This window comes from Stegostoma tigrinum, chromosome 10 (assembly GCF_030684315.1).
Source record: "Stegostoma tigrinum isolate sSteTig4 chromosome 10, sSteTig4.hap1, whole genome shotgun sequence".
Taxonomy (NCBI): Eukaryota; Metazoa; Chordata; class Chondrichthyes; order Orectolobiformes; family Stegostomatidae; genus Stegostoma; species Stegostoma tigrinum.
The window spans coordinates 4,305,833-4,321,481 of record NC_081363.1 but is presented as its reverse complement, the minus strand read 5'-3'; the positions used below and the strand labels follow the sequence as shown (position 1 = coordinate 4,321,481).

Sequence of the window (15,649 nt, the reverse complement as noted above, 5' to 3'; positions counted from 1 at the left end):
ACGTAGAAATAACCAGCGATTTTTTTTTCAGATTGTGGTGAAAATGGAGTCACTCACAAACATCGCTAAGGAATGGAAAACTCGTGTCTTCACCAGTATGGACCTACAGGTAGCTAACACAGACAAAAGCAGACAGTACTGAACAGGTTTGGCAGACCAGCGGAGATAGAATTGACATTTTGAGTCCAATTTAAATCTTTTATTTGGTTGACTCAACTGCCTTTTAAAATGGCGCAGGCAATGATAGCCAATTAGGGACATACGGCCAAGGAGAAGTAGTAGGCCATCTGGCTCTTTGAATCTCTACCAACGTTCAGTAAGATCTGGTTTTTATCCACTGTCTTGTGTGCACCCCCCAAAACCCTCAATTCCCTTACCCACCATAAATCTGTTGCAATTAAACTCAATGACCCTGCCTCCACTGCTTTACAAGGTGAGAGGACTCCAGAGACTAACAATCACTGAGAAAATATTCTCATCTCCACCTTAAATAGAAACACTGAAAACAGGAAGAGGAGTAGGCCATTCAGCTACGCACCACCATTCCATATGATCATGAAATTTCAGTAACCCATTCCCACTTTCTCTCAATACCCCTTGATCCGTTTAGCTGCAAGAGTCATGTCCAGCTCCCACCTGAATATATCTAATGAACTGGCCTCAAAAGCTTCCTGTGGGAGGGAATTCCACAGGTTCACAACTTGCCGAGTGAAGAAATTCTTCCTCATCTCAGTCCTGAATGACTTACTCCTTATCCTAAGACTGTGACACCCTATTTCTGGACTTCCCCAACACTGGGAACATTCTTCCCACATCTAGCCTGTCCAGTTCCATCAGGATTTAATACGTTTCCATGAGGACACCCCTCCTTCTTCTAAATTCCACTGAGTAAGAGCCCAGTCGATCATAGGTCAGTCCTGCCATTCTGGGAATCAGTCTGGTGAATCTTCGCTGGTCTCCCTCAGTAGTAAGAATGACATTCCTCAGACTAGGGGCTCAAAACTGCACACAATACTCAAGGAGTGGGTTCACCAAGGCTCTGAATAACTTCAGCAAGACATTTCTACTCCTCTACTCAAATCCTCTTGCTATGAAGGCCAGCATATCATTACCACTTTGGTCAAGAAAAAAGAGGCATACGTCAAGCATAGGCACTGGGATTAATTGAGCTCCAAGAGAAGTATAAGGGCAGTCGGAGAATACTTAAGAGGGCAATTAGGAGGGCAAATAAAGGATGTCAGAGAACCTTGGCAAATAGATTTAAGGAGAATCCAAAGAGATTCTGTAAGTACATTAAGGGCAAAAGAGTAATTAGGGAGAGAATAGGGTCCCTTAAAGATCAACACGGCCACCTACGTGTGGAGCCACAGGAGACGGGTGAGATACTAAACAAATATTTTGTATTAGTACTTTCTGTGGCGAATGAAATGAAAGCTAGGGAATTTACAGAAATAAATATAGATTGCTGTGGCACTTGCTGAGATATTTGTATCGTTGACAGCCGCAGGTGAGGTGCCAGAAGACTGGAGGGTAGCTAGTGTGATGCCATTATTTAAGAAAGGCTATAAGGAAAAGCCAGGAAACTAAAGACCAGTCAGCCTTATGACAATGGCAGGTAAGTCGTTGGAGGGGATTCGGAGGGACAGGATTTACATGCATTTGAAAAGGCAAGTCCTGATTAAGGATAATCAACATGGCTTTGTGCATGGGAAATCACGTCTCTCTAACTTGACTGAGTTTTTGAAGGGGTGACAAAGAAGACTGATGAAGATAGAATGGTAGACATTGTCTCTATGGACCTCAGCAAAGCATGTGACAAGGTTCAACATGGTAGACTGATTAGTAAGGTTGTTTCGCATGGGATCCACGGACAGCTAGCCAATTGGATACAAAATTGGCTTAAAGATAGGAGACAGAGGGTGGTGGTATAGGGTGGCTTTTTGGACCAAAGACTGCAACCACTGGTGTACCACAAGGATTGGCGCTGAGTCCACTGCTTTTCCACATTTATATAAATGATTTCAATGTGAATAGAGGAGGCATGGTTAGCAAGTTTGCGACACCAAAATCGGTGGTGTAGATCTCAGAAGTTTATCCCAGAGTATAACAAGATCTTGATCAGATTGTCCAACGGGGTGAGGTGTGATAAATGGAGTTTAATTTACATAAACATGAGGGGTCGCATTTTGATAAGGCAAATCAAGGCAGGACTTAGACAGTTAATGGTTGGGATCTGGGGAGTGTTGCCGAGCAAAAAGACCTTGGGGTTCAGGTACATGGTTCCTTGAAAGTGGCATCACAGGTGGACAGGATGGTGAAGGAGGCATATAGGAGTTGGGACATCTTGCTGCGGCTATACAGAATATTGGTGAGAGAGATAATAGAGACTGCAAGTCACTTTTAGAGTACTGCATATAGTTCTAGATGCCCTGCTATAGGAAAGGTATTATTAAACTGGAAAGGGTACAGAAAAGATCTACAAGAATTTACCAGGCCGAAGAGTTTGAGTTATAAGGAGAGGTTGGATAGGCTGGGACGTTTTTCCCTAGAGTTTAAGGAGTTGAAGTGTGACCTTGTTGAGATGTATAAAATCATGGCAGACACAAGTAAGGTGAATAACCAAGGTCTTTTCCTTAGGATAGAGGTGTCCAAAACTAAACGGCATAGGATTAAGGTGAGAGGGGAAAGATTTAAAAAAGACCTAAGGGGCAATGTTTTCACACAGAGGGTGGTTCGTGTATGGAATGAACTGCCAGAGGAAATGGTAGAGGCAGACACCGTTACAACATTTAAAATACACCTGGACAGGTACATGAATAGGAAAGGATTAGAGGGATAGTGGCCAATCGCAGGAAAATGGGACTAGTTTAGTTTGGGAAACCTGGTCAATATGGATGAGTTAGACCAAAGTGTCTATATCTGTGCTATGACTCAATGACTCGGTATAGTTTCTGGATGCTTTCTATGTTGAAATTAGCTGTTGCCCTCCCCATACTACATCAGTGACTACACTTCAAAACTGATCTCTTTGGCAGTGAAACACTTTGGGACATGAGAAGCTTCAAATGGCTTTGGTGGTCAATTCTGACCTTTGCCATTCCGCACGCATGTAAACATTTGGAAAAGGGCTGGACTTTGCAGAAGGTTGTTGCTCCAAAATTGTCTCATTCTTCACTGACAATCACTTACTAATAAGTATGATTGTCAACCTGGGAAATTCTGTGTCACTGGTTCAGGGTTCTATGTGTCCTTGTGTGGCTAACAAGCCTGGTCCTAGAGCTATACCTCCCACCACGTATTTGGCAGGTATTTCTGGATGTGGAACTGGTCCTCGGACTTGAGGTTTTCCAGTTCCTTTCTGTATTTTTCTTACCAACGTGTATTCTCAAAGAACTGTACCCCCTCATACAGCAGTTTCCTCCAAACAAGGGTGTCCAATGCATTGATACATGCGTTGAATTTCTTGAGGGAAGATTTCAGGGAATCTGTGAAATGCTTCCTTTGTCCTATTCAACTGCTTTCCCCAAGGCAAGTCAAGATGATCTGCTTTGGTAGTTGGAACCCAGGCATTCCAAACACGTGGTTGGCCCAGTGGAATTGGTTTTGGTTGGCCATGACCTTGATGTCAGTGTGATTGGCTGCTTCAAGTACACTGATGTTAGTATGCCAGTCCTCTCGGCTGATGTGGAGAAGCCATCTTGAACAATACTGACGATACTTCTCAAGGCATCTTCCATAGTCCAACTTTCTGAGCCATCTTGATGAGCTAGGGGGATAATGGCCTTATACACAAGAACGTTGTATCAGCACGGATGTCGCAGTCATTGAAGACTCTTATCCTTCAGCGTCCGAAGATTCTGCTCACAGAAGGGACACAATGCACACATGTATGCAGATAATCAGGAAGGTAAATGTAATGGGAGTCCTTATTTCAAGGGAACTGGAGCATAAGAGTACAAGGTGCTGAGGAGACAGCATCTGGAGAACTGGTATCCCCATTCAAGGGAGACAGTATAGCGAAGGTTCACTAGGATGATCCTGGTTTGGAGAGATTGCATTATAAGCAAAGGTTAAACAGGTTGGGACTCTACTCACTGGAGTTTCGAAGAATGAGGGGCGATCTAATTGAAACACATCAGATTCTTAAGGGGTTCAACAGGGTAAATGCTGAGAGGATGTTTCCCCTTGTGAGAGAGTCTAGGACCAGAGGGCACAGCCTCAGAATAAAGGGGCATCAAGTTAAGACTCTGACGGGGAGGAGTTTCTTCTCTCTGAGGGTTGTGTACCTTTGGAACTCTTTGCCACAGGGAGTTGTGGGGGAAGAGTCTTTCTGTACATTTGAGGCTGAGACAGATAGATTCTTAATTAGTTAGGGAATCAGAGCCATAGGGAAAGGGCAGGAAAGTCAGATTAGCCATGATCTTATTGATTGGAGGAGCAGGTTTAAGGGGTTGAATGGCCTACTTCTGTTCTTATTTCTTCTGCTGAATCTCCACCTTGATGTCAGCCTTAAATGACAGATAGCTCCCCTGGTACAGGAAATGTTCCATGTTTAGGAGGATTTCTCAATTCATCATGATGAAGGGATAGACTGGAATTAATCTGGGATGAGTTGTTGAAGGAGCTGAGTCTTCTAGAGGTTGACAATGAAACCCATTCTTCAGTATGTTTCCTCGAAGTGTTAAGCAAGGCTTGAAGACTTTCTTCCAAGAGAGCAGAGAGGAGCATTAAAGTTAGGCTAAAAATGTAATGGGTAGAGGAATGATTTAATTGTAAGTAAAGTTAGTGACTGTATGCTGAAGAACTGAGGGAGGTAGGTACATTTACATTGGTCCTTTGGGCTCTACCAAAATGTTGTAATTTATTACCAAAAGCAGGGGAACTCTGTTCATCATTCTAGCCAATGTTTATCTCCCAGTTAGCATCGTTGAGAATTCAGCTGGACTCTCATTGTCTAACACCCTGGATTGGTCTCATGGAGGAGCCTTTCCCTTTGGGGAAAGCATCAGCACAACTGCTTCCCGCAAGAGTCCATGCCACCAAGAGGATTAGGGCAGATCAAGGGAAAATAAACATGTAAAATATATTGGTCCAAAAAGGCATTGCATTATATGGTTAGAAGTGAGCTTTCAATCACACACAAACTCTTCCGGCCTCATGTACATCTGGCAGATCTTCAACTAGCAGCAGTTTTTCACCGGGACTATTAAAAAGACATTTGGCAACATGCTTTATAGCCCTTCCCCTAACATGCATTGGGAAAGAAAAGTGATTTCCCATATAATATTGGTGGCTACTTAACAAAAAAGACCAGTGTCAAAAAGAGATAACACAGTGTGGAGTTGGAGGAACACAGCAGGCCAGGCAGCATCAGAGGGGCAGGAAAACATCAACTTTCAAAGAACAAAGAACAAAGAAAATTACAGCACAGGAACAGGCCCTTCGGCCCTCCAAGCCTGCACCGATCAAGATCCTCTGTCTAAACCTGTCATCTATTTTCTAAGGGTCTGTGTCCATTTGCTCCCTGCCCATCCATGTACCTGTCCAAATATATCTTAAAAGACACTAACGTGTCTGCGTCTACCACCTCCGCTGGCAACGTGTTCCAGGCACCCACCACCCTCTGTGTAAGGAACTTTCCACGCACATCTCCCTTAAACTTTCCTCCTCTCACTTTGAACTCATGACCTCTAGTAATTGAGTCCCCCACTCTGGGAAAAAGCTTCTTGCTATCCACCCTGTCTATACTCCTCATGATTTTGTCCTACTCCTCTGATGTGGCCTAACCTGGTGCATTTTCTCTGACCCCAGCATCTGCAGTTCTTGCTATCTCTGATGTCAAAAAAGGATGTTTAAGGAGTGCCCTAGGGAAAACGTGTCTGTTCGGCACTGCAATGAATGCCCTCACTTTACCGGAATATAGATACTGGAAAGATTGAACACTGAACCGTCGTCTGCCCGGCTTCCGAGGTACTACAGCCAATTTGCTCCCTGCCAGCCCTCACATTAAGCAATTAAATGTCATTGACCTGAAACATTAACTGTTTTTCTCTCCACAGATACTGTCAGACCTGCTGAGCTCTGCCAGTATTTTCTGTTTCTGCTTTAAATGATCAAATAGTGTGTTTTAGGTGTTAAGTGCAAGATAAATGCTAACCAAGGCATGAGGAAGAGCTCGCCAGTGTTTCTCCTTTTAAAGCATGTCTAAAACGTTCAGAATATTCCAACGTTGCAAAAGGAACTCTTATGAATACAGTCCCTATTCATTTCTCAGTGATAACACCCGCTTTAAACACAGTGGTTCCATCCCCTATGACTGGAATATGCAATCTGCAATCTAAGCCTCAGATCAAAATCTCCCACACCGTCAAATATTATACCCACGAATGGACAGCAACAGCATTTCACTGACAAGAATGTATCACATTCCAGTTTCCTCTCTCCCTACCCACCCGCAGACACACTCTGTCAAGGCCAATCACTGGTTAATGATCAGCATTAAGTATCCCAGCTTAGTTATCCTCCTCCTGACTGGAGTTCAATGAGTTTGACTGCAGTACTTTCACTGCTGCGCTGGCTGAGACCAGCTCACTCATCACAGGCAGTGGTTAAGCTGACCTTCCCAATCTGACTGGCGCATTGCAACAATAGGTAACAAAAGCATTTTATCAGAAAAAAATCTCATCATGTCTCTGACAAAGTACCCAATCATACAAGTGGCAAAGAGCAGCTAAACTTCTCATTCAGTGAGAATGGTGAGCTAGCCCACCATACCCAATCACCTACAGCAATATGTACCAACTTGCTATTATGGTAAGTGAGAAGGTGCATATATGAAAGTGTGCCCACTTGGGCACTGAACAGAGTGACAGAAAGTGTGCGTGAGCTAGTCTTGAATGTTGTAGAAAATAGGAGTAGGCCATTCAGCCCTTCAAGCTAGATCCTCCATTCAATATGATCATCATTGATCATTGTATCAGTACACTGTTTCTGCAATCTCCCCATACTGACTGCTTTAGCCCTAAGACTGATATATAACTATATGTCCTGTTTGGTTGCACATCTGCCTTTACACATGAAAGAAGGATGAAGAACCAGGGGTTGGATGACTCGTAGGGAACATGGCAACAATTCCAGAGGGAAGAAATTAAACGCCAAAAAAAACTACTGAAATATGCATTAAATATGTACATTCACCTTTTCCTGAGAGTTGACTCGCAGACCTTGACCACACGAATGACTTCTTTAACAGTTCGCCTGAAATCGTGCATTCTAGCAGCAACCAAAAGAGCTGGAAAACACATCAGAATTCATTTCCCAAAGACTAAAAAAGAACCCCCCACTGCCCCAACAAACAGACAGACACACACACTCTCTCTCTCTCTCTCTTTCTCTCACACACACACACACACACACACACACACACACACACACACACACACTGCTGTAGGCAGGCAGACAGAGGCACAGACATGAGAGAATCACAATCCAAAGAGACCAATCACAGACATCTTCAAATGGAGATCATGTTTCATTTTATACAAAAGGAGCAAATATCATTAAAATAGAAACCAAACTGAGTGAATCTTACTCCAAATAGGTGGGAGCTCACAGCCCTGGGTACACATGCCTCCTAACACATGATTTTGTTTCGAAATATCTTTCTACTGGCAATATACATTTATCCTTCAGGAGAGACAGAGAGAACACACAGCACGTTGTCAGGGCTCTGCCATTCCACTTAAGTTGATAAGAGAATTGCTCGTCAGTGAGCAGCAATGAACTGTTGCCCACGTCAGGGTTTCTCCCTCACAGGCCAGATCTCTGCTGTGGCAGCATGAGCCAAATTAGTTACTTCACAGGTTGAAGTTTGTCACCATAAACTAGAATTTTGGCAAAATCTGATGCAAAGAGTTGGTACGTTAACAAGGTAATCAGTCAAGGCGTCTCAAACAATTTGAACAGCACTCAAATATCCAAGCAACCACATGGAAGAAATTACTTTAACTCCTTGCATGCTAAGTAAAGAATTCTTACTTTCCCTGCCAAAGTGGAAGTGCACTCTGCCTCTTCATCACAGGCCCATCAATCAGAGGCATAATGGTAAACTGTGGGCTAAGCTAGCGAACCCTGAAACCCATGACTCCAAAGTTCTGCACCGTCTCTGCCAAGCCTTTCTGCCTCTGCTCAATTGTTCTCCTCCCCCAATTGTTTTAGCTATGGCTGGGATGCAGTTCAACAGGTGTTTATCATTTTCTAGCATCTCCTCCAGCTAGTCCTCCTGAGACAGTGTGCTAGGGGTGGGGGGGTGGGGGGATGTTATTTCATTGCCAGAGGAGGGCATCATGTGCGCACTTCCCTGTCTGGTACAGACATGTGCACTTTTAGCAGGGAGGCCAGAGTGATCAAGGGTGACGAGCCTACTGGTGACAAGCACAAGTAGCTGAAAGAATGGAGAGTTCCTGCTTGTGGACGGAACAGTTCTCCTGCACCTTCACATGACAGAGGTGGTGAAAGTCCAGAGTCCAAAAGACACGGTCTCTCAATCACCTAAAGGTTAAGCACTGCAGACCCACTGGCCTCTCCTCAAAAAGCCTCCCTTTGCTCCAAACTGTATAATCATCTATCCCATTCTTGTGAACATATGGAAAGCGCACAAATACTGACACACATGCAATTCCCAGCTGCATTGCTGATGTCAAGCAAAATCACTGTGAATGTGAGGTATCTAACCCTGGCAATAGCGCTTCTTCACTCAGCTTCTGGGAGATCAGCCACAAAGTCCTCAAAGTGAGCACTGCCAAGTTCATGGGGAATCTGGAATCTCACTGACACAAGTTCTAGCATTTACAATTCGAGAAATGAATTGATGGATGGAAGTTATTTACACTGCATTTCAGTCCATGCAGATTTGCTACAACTACACAACTACTTAAACTATACAACTGCTTTGGCTACAAGAAGTTAAATTAACCTCTTCTGTGTGGTTCCTCAGGTATTTGAACGCTGTTCAAATCATATGAGATATCATACAAGTAAGGCAATGAACAAAGGAAAAATTAGTCTGTGAAAGCCGTGTTTCAACATACCAGGCCCACAGGCAAACTCTAAAGCTTATTAATGTACCCAGGCAACTTTCCTCATATACTTGCTTCCTAAAAATGAGGGAATCTTACTGGTATATTGCCAGTTTTTGAGGTGGGTGCCCAGCCCAACACCTTCGCAGATACTGCTGACCTGTCTCCATATTAAAAATGGCAGGCAGTGCATCAGGCAGCCCGGCCACCCTTGTGCCTATTGAGGTCCTTGTTTGGCTAACTGATTGTCACTGAAGAGCCTCATGTGCCTCCACCACAATAAGAAGTGGTAATGGAATTGGTAGGAGGGCTGAGCAAGCAGCACAGCAACTTTCATCATGTGGGTCACGTTCAGGAAGGAAACGATAGGCAAGATACCTCCTCTAGGTGGTTCATCAGGTGTATACCCTTGCCTCCAAACCATCACTACCTTGAAACCCTCATTCTTCTGTTCCCCCAACTCAAATCCAACAATACACAACCTTCTTCCATCCCTTCATGGCAAATAGTCAGAGAGATCTGAAAAAAGCCCTTCAGCCCATTGTGTCCAAGTCAGTCAAAAACAACCCCCCAACTATTCTAATCCATTTTCCAGCACTTGGCCCATGGCCTTCTATGCCTTGGCGTCGCAAGTGTACATCTAAATATTGTTTCAAATATCATGCGAGTTTCTGCCTCTACCTCCCTTACAGGCAGCAAGTTCTAGATTCCCATCACTTTGCATCGTCGCTAAACATGCTGCTCTGTCACTTAAATCTATGCCCCTAGTCACTGGTCCTTCCACTCAGAGAAAACTTTCATTCCCATCTACCCTGTGTCCCTCACAATTTTATAAACACAATCATGTCCCCTTCAGTCTCCTCTACAACCCTGACTATTCAGTCTCTTTCCCCTCAGGGGTCTGCCACCCAGGCCTGACCACAACTGTGACTTATATGAAGACAAGGATGCGTCACTCTATTATCTTTGGGGACTGCCTGTACTCCCTTCTCCAGATAAAAGAGTTCCAGTTTGTTCAATTTTTCCTGATAGTTATAATCTTTCAGTAGCATTTTTGTAATTTTATTTTGTCAGTAGCTCTACATCCTTTTTATAATCTGGGGACTAGAAATCTCTGTATTCCAAGTGTGGTTTACCTAAAATTCAATACAAGTTTATTTTGGGATGTGCGAGAGAGAGAGAGAGTGGTTATTAATTTTTGGAGACGGATGAGGTGAAGATGTGGGTGAAAGTATAGGCAGGTACAAGGGCATAAACAAAGAAAAGGGGAGGTACCTGCCCCACACAGTCCAGACGGCCGCCGGCCGGTATGCATCCAGTCCCGCTTCATCCTCTGCAACAAACGGAGGGCCGTCATGGAAACCTCATGGTTCTTATCCCCAAACTCTAGCATATGGGCGAATCTTGGGATATATAAACATGGATCTGTGTGGAAAGGAAAAGGAATGTTACAATGAGGAGGGAAAAGAAAGAATACAAATAAAATTCACACCCCATATGCGTTGGTCATCCGAGGCAGAGGCAGGAGGAATCATCTCCAACCAAAGGCTCTCCTGGAAAACTGTTGCAAGGTTCATAATCAACTCTACAGGTCTTTGGCAGTCCCCCAGGTCCACTTGATTTCTGATCACCTATTGTCAGATTCTTAGGCACATTTACACCTCACTTCTGTTGCGGGAAAATATATACAATAAAAACGTTAAAATCCCTGCAGTGATTTTTCTGCTACCAATTTGGTGGCAGAAATGTTAAGTCGAGCTCTCTCTCTCTCTCTATAGTTAGTTCCTCAGAGCGTGTGGCTGTAAGAGGTCTCTAAACATACTCCTTTTCCAGGAAATCCCACACACAAATGTCTGAATGTGACCACCTTTTTGGCCCCCCACCTTAGTCGGGAGGCCCCCGCCTGCTCTCTCAGATGAATATCGAGGATTCAAATTGAAGCATCAGAGTTGTCTGCTGCATTAGCCTATGTTTATCCCTTAATCAATCTGAAGAAACAGGTTATCTGGCCATTTACCTCATTGCTGTGTGGATCTTGCAGTGAACAAACGGTCACATTTCCTACAACCCATATCAATGAGTGCACTTCAGAAGTAATAAAAACAGAAATTGTTAGAAAAACTCAGCAAGTCTGGTAGCATCCGTGAAGAGAAATCAGAGTTAACATTTCGGGTCTGGTGACCCTTCGTCAGATTTGAATTTCTGTTTTTGTTTCTGATTTTGTTTAGTGTGCACTTCAAAAACACATAGTTGAATGCAAAGTGCTTAAAGAAACCCAAGGTCATGAAAGGTGCTACTGAGATTGGAGATTGTTCTCTCTAGTGTCACAGCTGCGCAAACCTCCACATACCAACTCTACATAAAGATTCTCTGCTCTTAGTCAGTTCCTTGTCCCTGAATTTGCTTAGTCACAAATGACATCAATGGGACTGTGACAAAGATTTCGCTTCATCTCTTTGACTCACCACTCCATAGCCTACTGAACTCAACAGCTGAGATCACAGACTATTTTCCCAGAATAAACATAAGGGACAGCAAATTCTGGAAATCTGAAATAAAATAAAGTGCACTGGCAAAACACAGCAGGTCTGGCAGCATTTGCGAAGCAAAAAACCGTCTTTTCAATTTGCTTTGTGTCCTTTCCTGACCTTTTCTCTCATTTGATTTGATTTACTGTTCTTGTCACATGAATAGATACAATGTCCCGAGAAATGCCTTACATAAGTACATTCGGGTAAATGAACAGAATGTAAACTATAGTGTTACAGCTACAAGAAGGTACAGAGAAAGATCATCTCTCACATGAGCAGTCTGTTTACTGTTATGATAACAGCGGGGAAGAAGCTGTTCTTAAATCTGTTGGTACATGTTTCCAAACTTTTGTATCTTCTGCCCAATGGAAGAGGGTGGGTGAGAGTCTAAAAAGGGGTGGGAGGGATTTTTGATTATCGGAGATAGCAAGAACTGCAGATGCTGGAGTCAGAGTCAATACAGTTTGGGGTGGGAGGAACACAGCAGGCCAGGCAGCATCAGAGGAGCAGAAAAGTCAACATTTCTGGCCTAGTCCCTTCATCAGGATCAGGGAGGGGGAAGGGAGCTGGGAAATAAATAGAGGGGGGGAGGGGTGGGGCTGGGGGAAGGTAGGTGAGATGGTGAAGGTGAATGTAGATAGGGAGTGATGAGGATTGGTCAATGGGAAGGTTGGGGTGGGTAGGTGGGATAGAAGATGCACAGGTTGTGTCAGGTCAAGGAGGCAGGGATGAGAGGGAGGGATGAACATTAGATGAGGCTGGGGGTGGGGGGATTTTGAAACTGGTGAATTCTATGTTCAGGCCATTGGGCTGTAGGCTCCCGAGGCAGAATATGAAATGTCGTTCCTCCAGCTTGCGGTGGGTATCATTGTGACACTGAAGGAGGTCCAAGATGGACATGTCACCCAGTGAATGGGAGGGGAAGTTAAAGTGGTTGGCAGCTGGAAAGTGTTGTTGAAAATAGTGACAGAGCGCAGATGCTCCGTGAGTCGGTCACTGAGTCTGTGCTTGGTCTCATCAAGAGCAGAGGGTACACCAGGTTGGAGGATGTACAGGTGAGCCTGTCGGATTTTGAAAGTTTGTCTTGGGCCTTAGATGGAGGTGTAGGGGCAGGTGTAGCACTTCCTGCGGTTGCAGGGAAAGGTGCTGAGTATAGTGGCTTGGTGGGGAGTGGGGAGTCACAGAGAGCGCGGTCCCCATGAAAGGCAGATGGGGCGGGGAGGGAAATATATCTTTGGTTGTGAGGTTGGATTGTAGGTGGTGGAAATGGCGGATGATGTTGGTTGCTTTCCCAAGGCAGAGGGAAGTATAGACAATGGAAGGAAGGCTGGTTTTCAGGATGGACTGGGCTGTGTCCACACTCTCTGCAATTTTTTGCAGTCTTTGGCAGAGCAGTTGCCACACCAACCTGCGATGCATCCAGATAAGATACTTTCTACAGTATAAAAATTCGCAAGAATCATTGTGAAAGATTGAGAGAAAGAATCATTTCTTCCTTTTCTTTTCATTCAGATGACTGCTATCCAATCATCCACACCTCATTTCATGAGGTGTGGAGGTAGTAGGAACTGCCAATGCTGGAGAATCTGAGATAACAAGGTGTAGAGCTGGATGAACACAGCAGGCCAAGCAGCATCTCAGGAGCAGGAAAGCTGACATTTTGGGTTTTCTGATGAAGGGTCTAGGCCTGAAACGTCAGCTTTCCTGCTCCTCTGATGCTGCTTGGCCTGCTGTGTTCATCCAGCTCCACACCTTGTTATCTCAGATTCTCCAGCATTGGCAGTTCCTACTACCTCCAACAGAACAGCACATATTAACCCTGCTTACAGCGTGCATAAGGAATATGTACGGGGAAAATCACAACACTGATTTATCCAAGTATATTTGCAATGCCCAGTGTCAAACATTGGCAAGGTTCCTATCAAGTGAAACTTCATGTCTCTAAATTCCATGTTCTTGTCATCTGATGTGAAAAGTAAAAGAATTCAATACAGAAATCATTTTCCTTTTGATTGTGTGATTTGCCACTTTAACAGCGAAATAAGCAACAGATTCCAAGCAGGAGAAATTCTGTGTTTGTGTCTGCGTTTCTCGCTGTAACTGCATTGCAAGTGCATCCACAATGTATAGGTGGATCAATTTTAATATGAAAACCTTATCTCCACTTCTGTTTTTATTTCTTCTGCATCCTTCTCAATACAGTATGACTGCAGCCCGTACGCAGGATTAAGCAGGATCAAGCCCACGTGATTGGCACCACATCCACAAGCTTCCACTCCCTCCACCACCGACGCTCAGTAGCAGCAGTGTGTACTATCTACAAGATGCACTGCAGAAAATTACAGGTGTTTGGACAGCACCTTCCAAACATACAACCACTTCCATTTAGAAGGACAAAGGCAGCAGTCATATGGGAACATCATAAATTATATCCTGTGGTTGGTTCGCTCACAGATGTTTCATTACCCTGCTGGGTAACATCATCAGAGCAGCCTCCAACGAAGGGCCACTGTGTTTTTCTGCTCGTTATTTCAACTCTGGGGTCCTTTGGAGTTGATTACCTCATTTCCAGTTTTTCTTTGCAGTGGTGTGCATATAGAGTCTAATTCTAAGAGTTTATTGATGGCCTTCTTGCTGGAGAACCAGGCCTCTGGAAATTCCCATGTTTGTCTCTGTTTGGCTTGTCCTAGATCCTGACGTTGTCCCAGTCAAACTGGTGGTTCTCCTCACATTTTGCCAGCTGTCCCCAGTACTGGGGACTGTATCACTGCAGTGAAATCTGGCTGGGACTGGTGTTGCTGCAAAGTGAAAAACCAAGGAAGTAGCAAGGGTTTTAAAAACAAAATATTTGCAGCAAGGAGTCAAGGTGTGGTAGTTCAAAACGTAGAGACAAACTGAAACAGTAAAATAGTGATATGGGAAATAAGTGTCAGAGAATGGTAGCAAGGGAAAAGGAGGAATAAAAAACAGGATCAGATGTTTCAAAGGTAACAAAAGGATAAAACTTGGAGATAGCAAGAACTGCAGATGCTGGAGTCAAAGACAACACAGTGTGGGGCTGGACAAACATAGCAGGCCAGGCAGCATCAGAGGTGCAGGAAAGTTGACGTTTCGATTAGGACCCTTCTTCAGAAAGGGGTGGCGGGGGTGCATTTCTGAAGAAGGGTCCTGACCAAAAATGTCAACTTTCCTGCTCCTCTGTTGCTATCTGGCCTGCTGTGTTTCTCCAGACCACGCTGCGTTGTAAAAGGATAAAACTAAAGGATTTGAATATAAGGAACATTCAGGAAGTAAACTGATTGATAGTGCACAATGAAGCAAATAAATTTGATCTGATAGCCATTACAAAGACAAGCCTAGAGAATGACAAGGATTGGATCTTGAATACTGAGGGGTATATAATATTCAAGTAAAGTAGGAAGTTAGGTCAATCCACAGGGTTCTGAGGAGGCGTCACTGGACCCAAAACATTGATTCTGCTTTCTCTTCACAGATATGCCAAACTTGCTGAGCTTTTCCAGCAATTTCTGGTTCTGCATCTATCTTTTTCCACAGCACATGTTGCTCCTTCAAAGAATGCCAGTTAGTTGATAAACCATGATTTCAGTTTGATGAAACTATGCTGACTCTTCAATGATTAACACCTTCCCCACAACCAACAATAAGCTATTTTGTGCTGTGATAATGGGAACTGCAGATGCTGGAGAATCCAAGATAACAAGCAATTTTGTGCTTACTACTTTACAACCAGATGGAACCTCTGCTGAGTTGAAGGGATCTTGGAAAATTAATACCAGTGCACCTCCTTTTTAATAAAAGCTAAAAATGTGTGGATCCTGCAAATCAGAGACAAAAGTAGAAATTGCTGGAAAATCTCAGCAGGTTTGGCAGCATCTGTGAACAGAAATTAGAGTTAACGTTTTGGGTTGAGTAACCCTTCCTTAGAACTAGAAGTGCCCTAACTCAGGTCATTGATTAAGCCTGTCACATTACACAATGCCAAGTTTAATCTAACCTGCTCTCTGTCCTGTTCTAAAATGT

The 15,649-nt window shown here is 43.9% G+C and overlaps 1 protein-coding gene across 3 annotated transcripts in view; it reads right to left on the bottom strand.

Annotated features, from left to right (window-relative positions):
* brf1b (BRF1 RNA polymerase III transcription initiation factor subunit b) overlaps window positions 1-15,649 on the bottom strand; it is a 424,707-nt gene that overhangs the window by 170,184 nt on the left and 238,874 nt on the right. For 2 of the 3 annotated variants that reach the window (XM_059648920.1, XM_059648921.1), the window contains 2 exons: window positions 10,353-10,502; window positions 7,198-7,291 (listed from right to left, as the gene is read on the bottom strand). In XM_059648920.1, the coding sequence (XP_059504903.1) occupies window positions 7,198-7,291; window positions 10,353-10,502 (244 nt within the window). Of the gene's footprint in view, window positions 1-7,197; window positions 7,292-7,591; window positions 7,694-10,352; window positions 10,503-15,649 lie in introns of those variants that run through there. The other variant, XM_059648922.1, reaches the window with a different exon arrangement.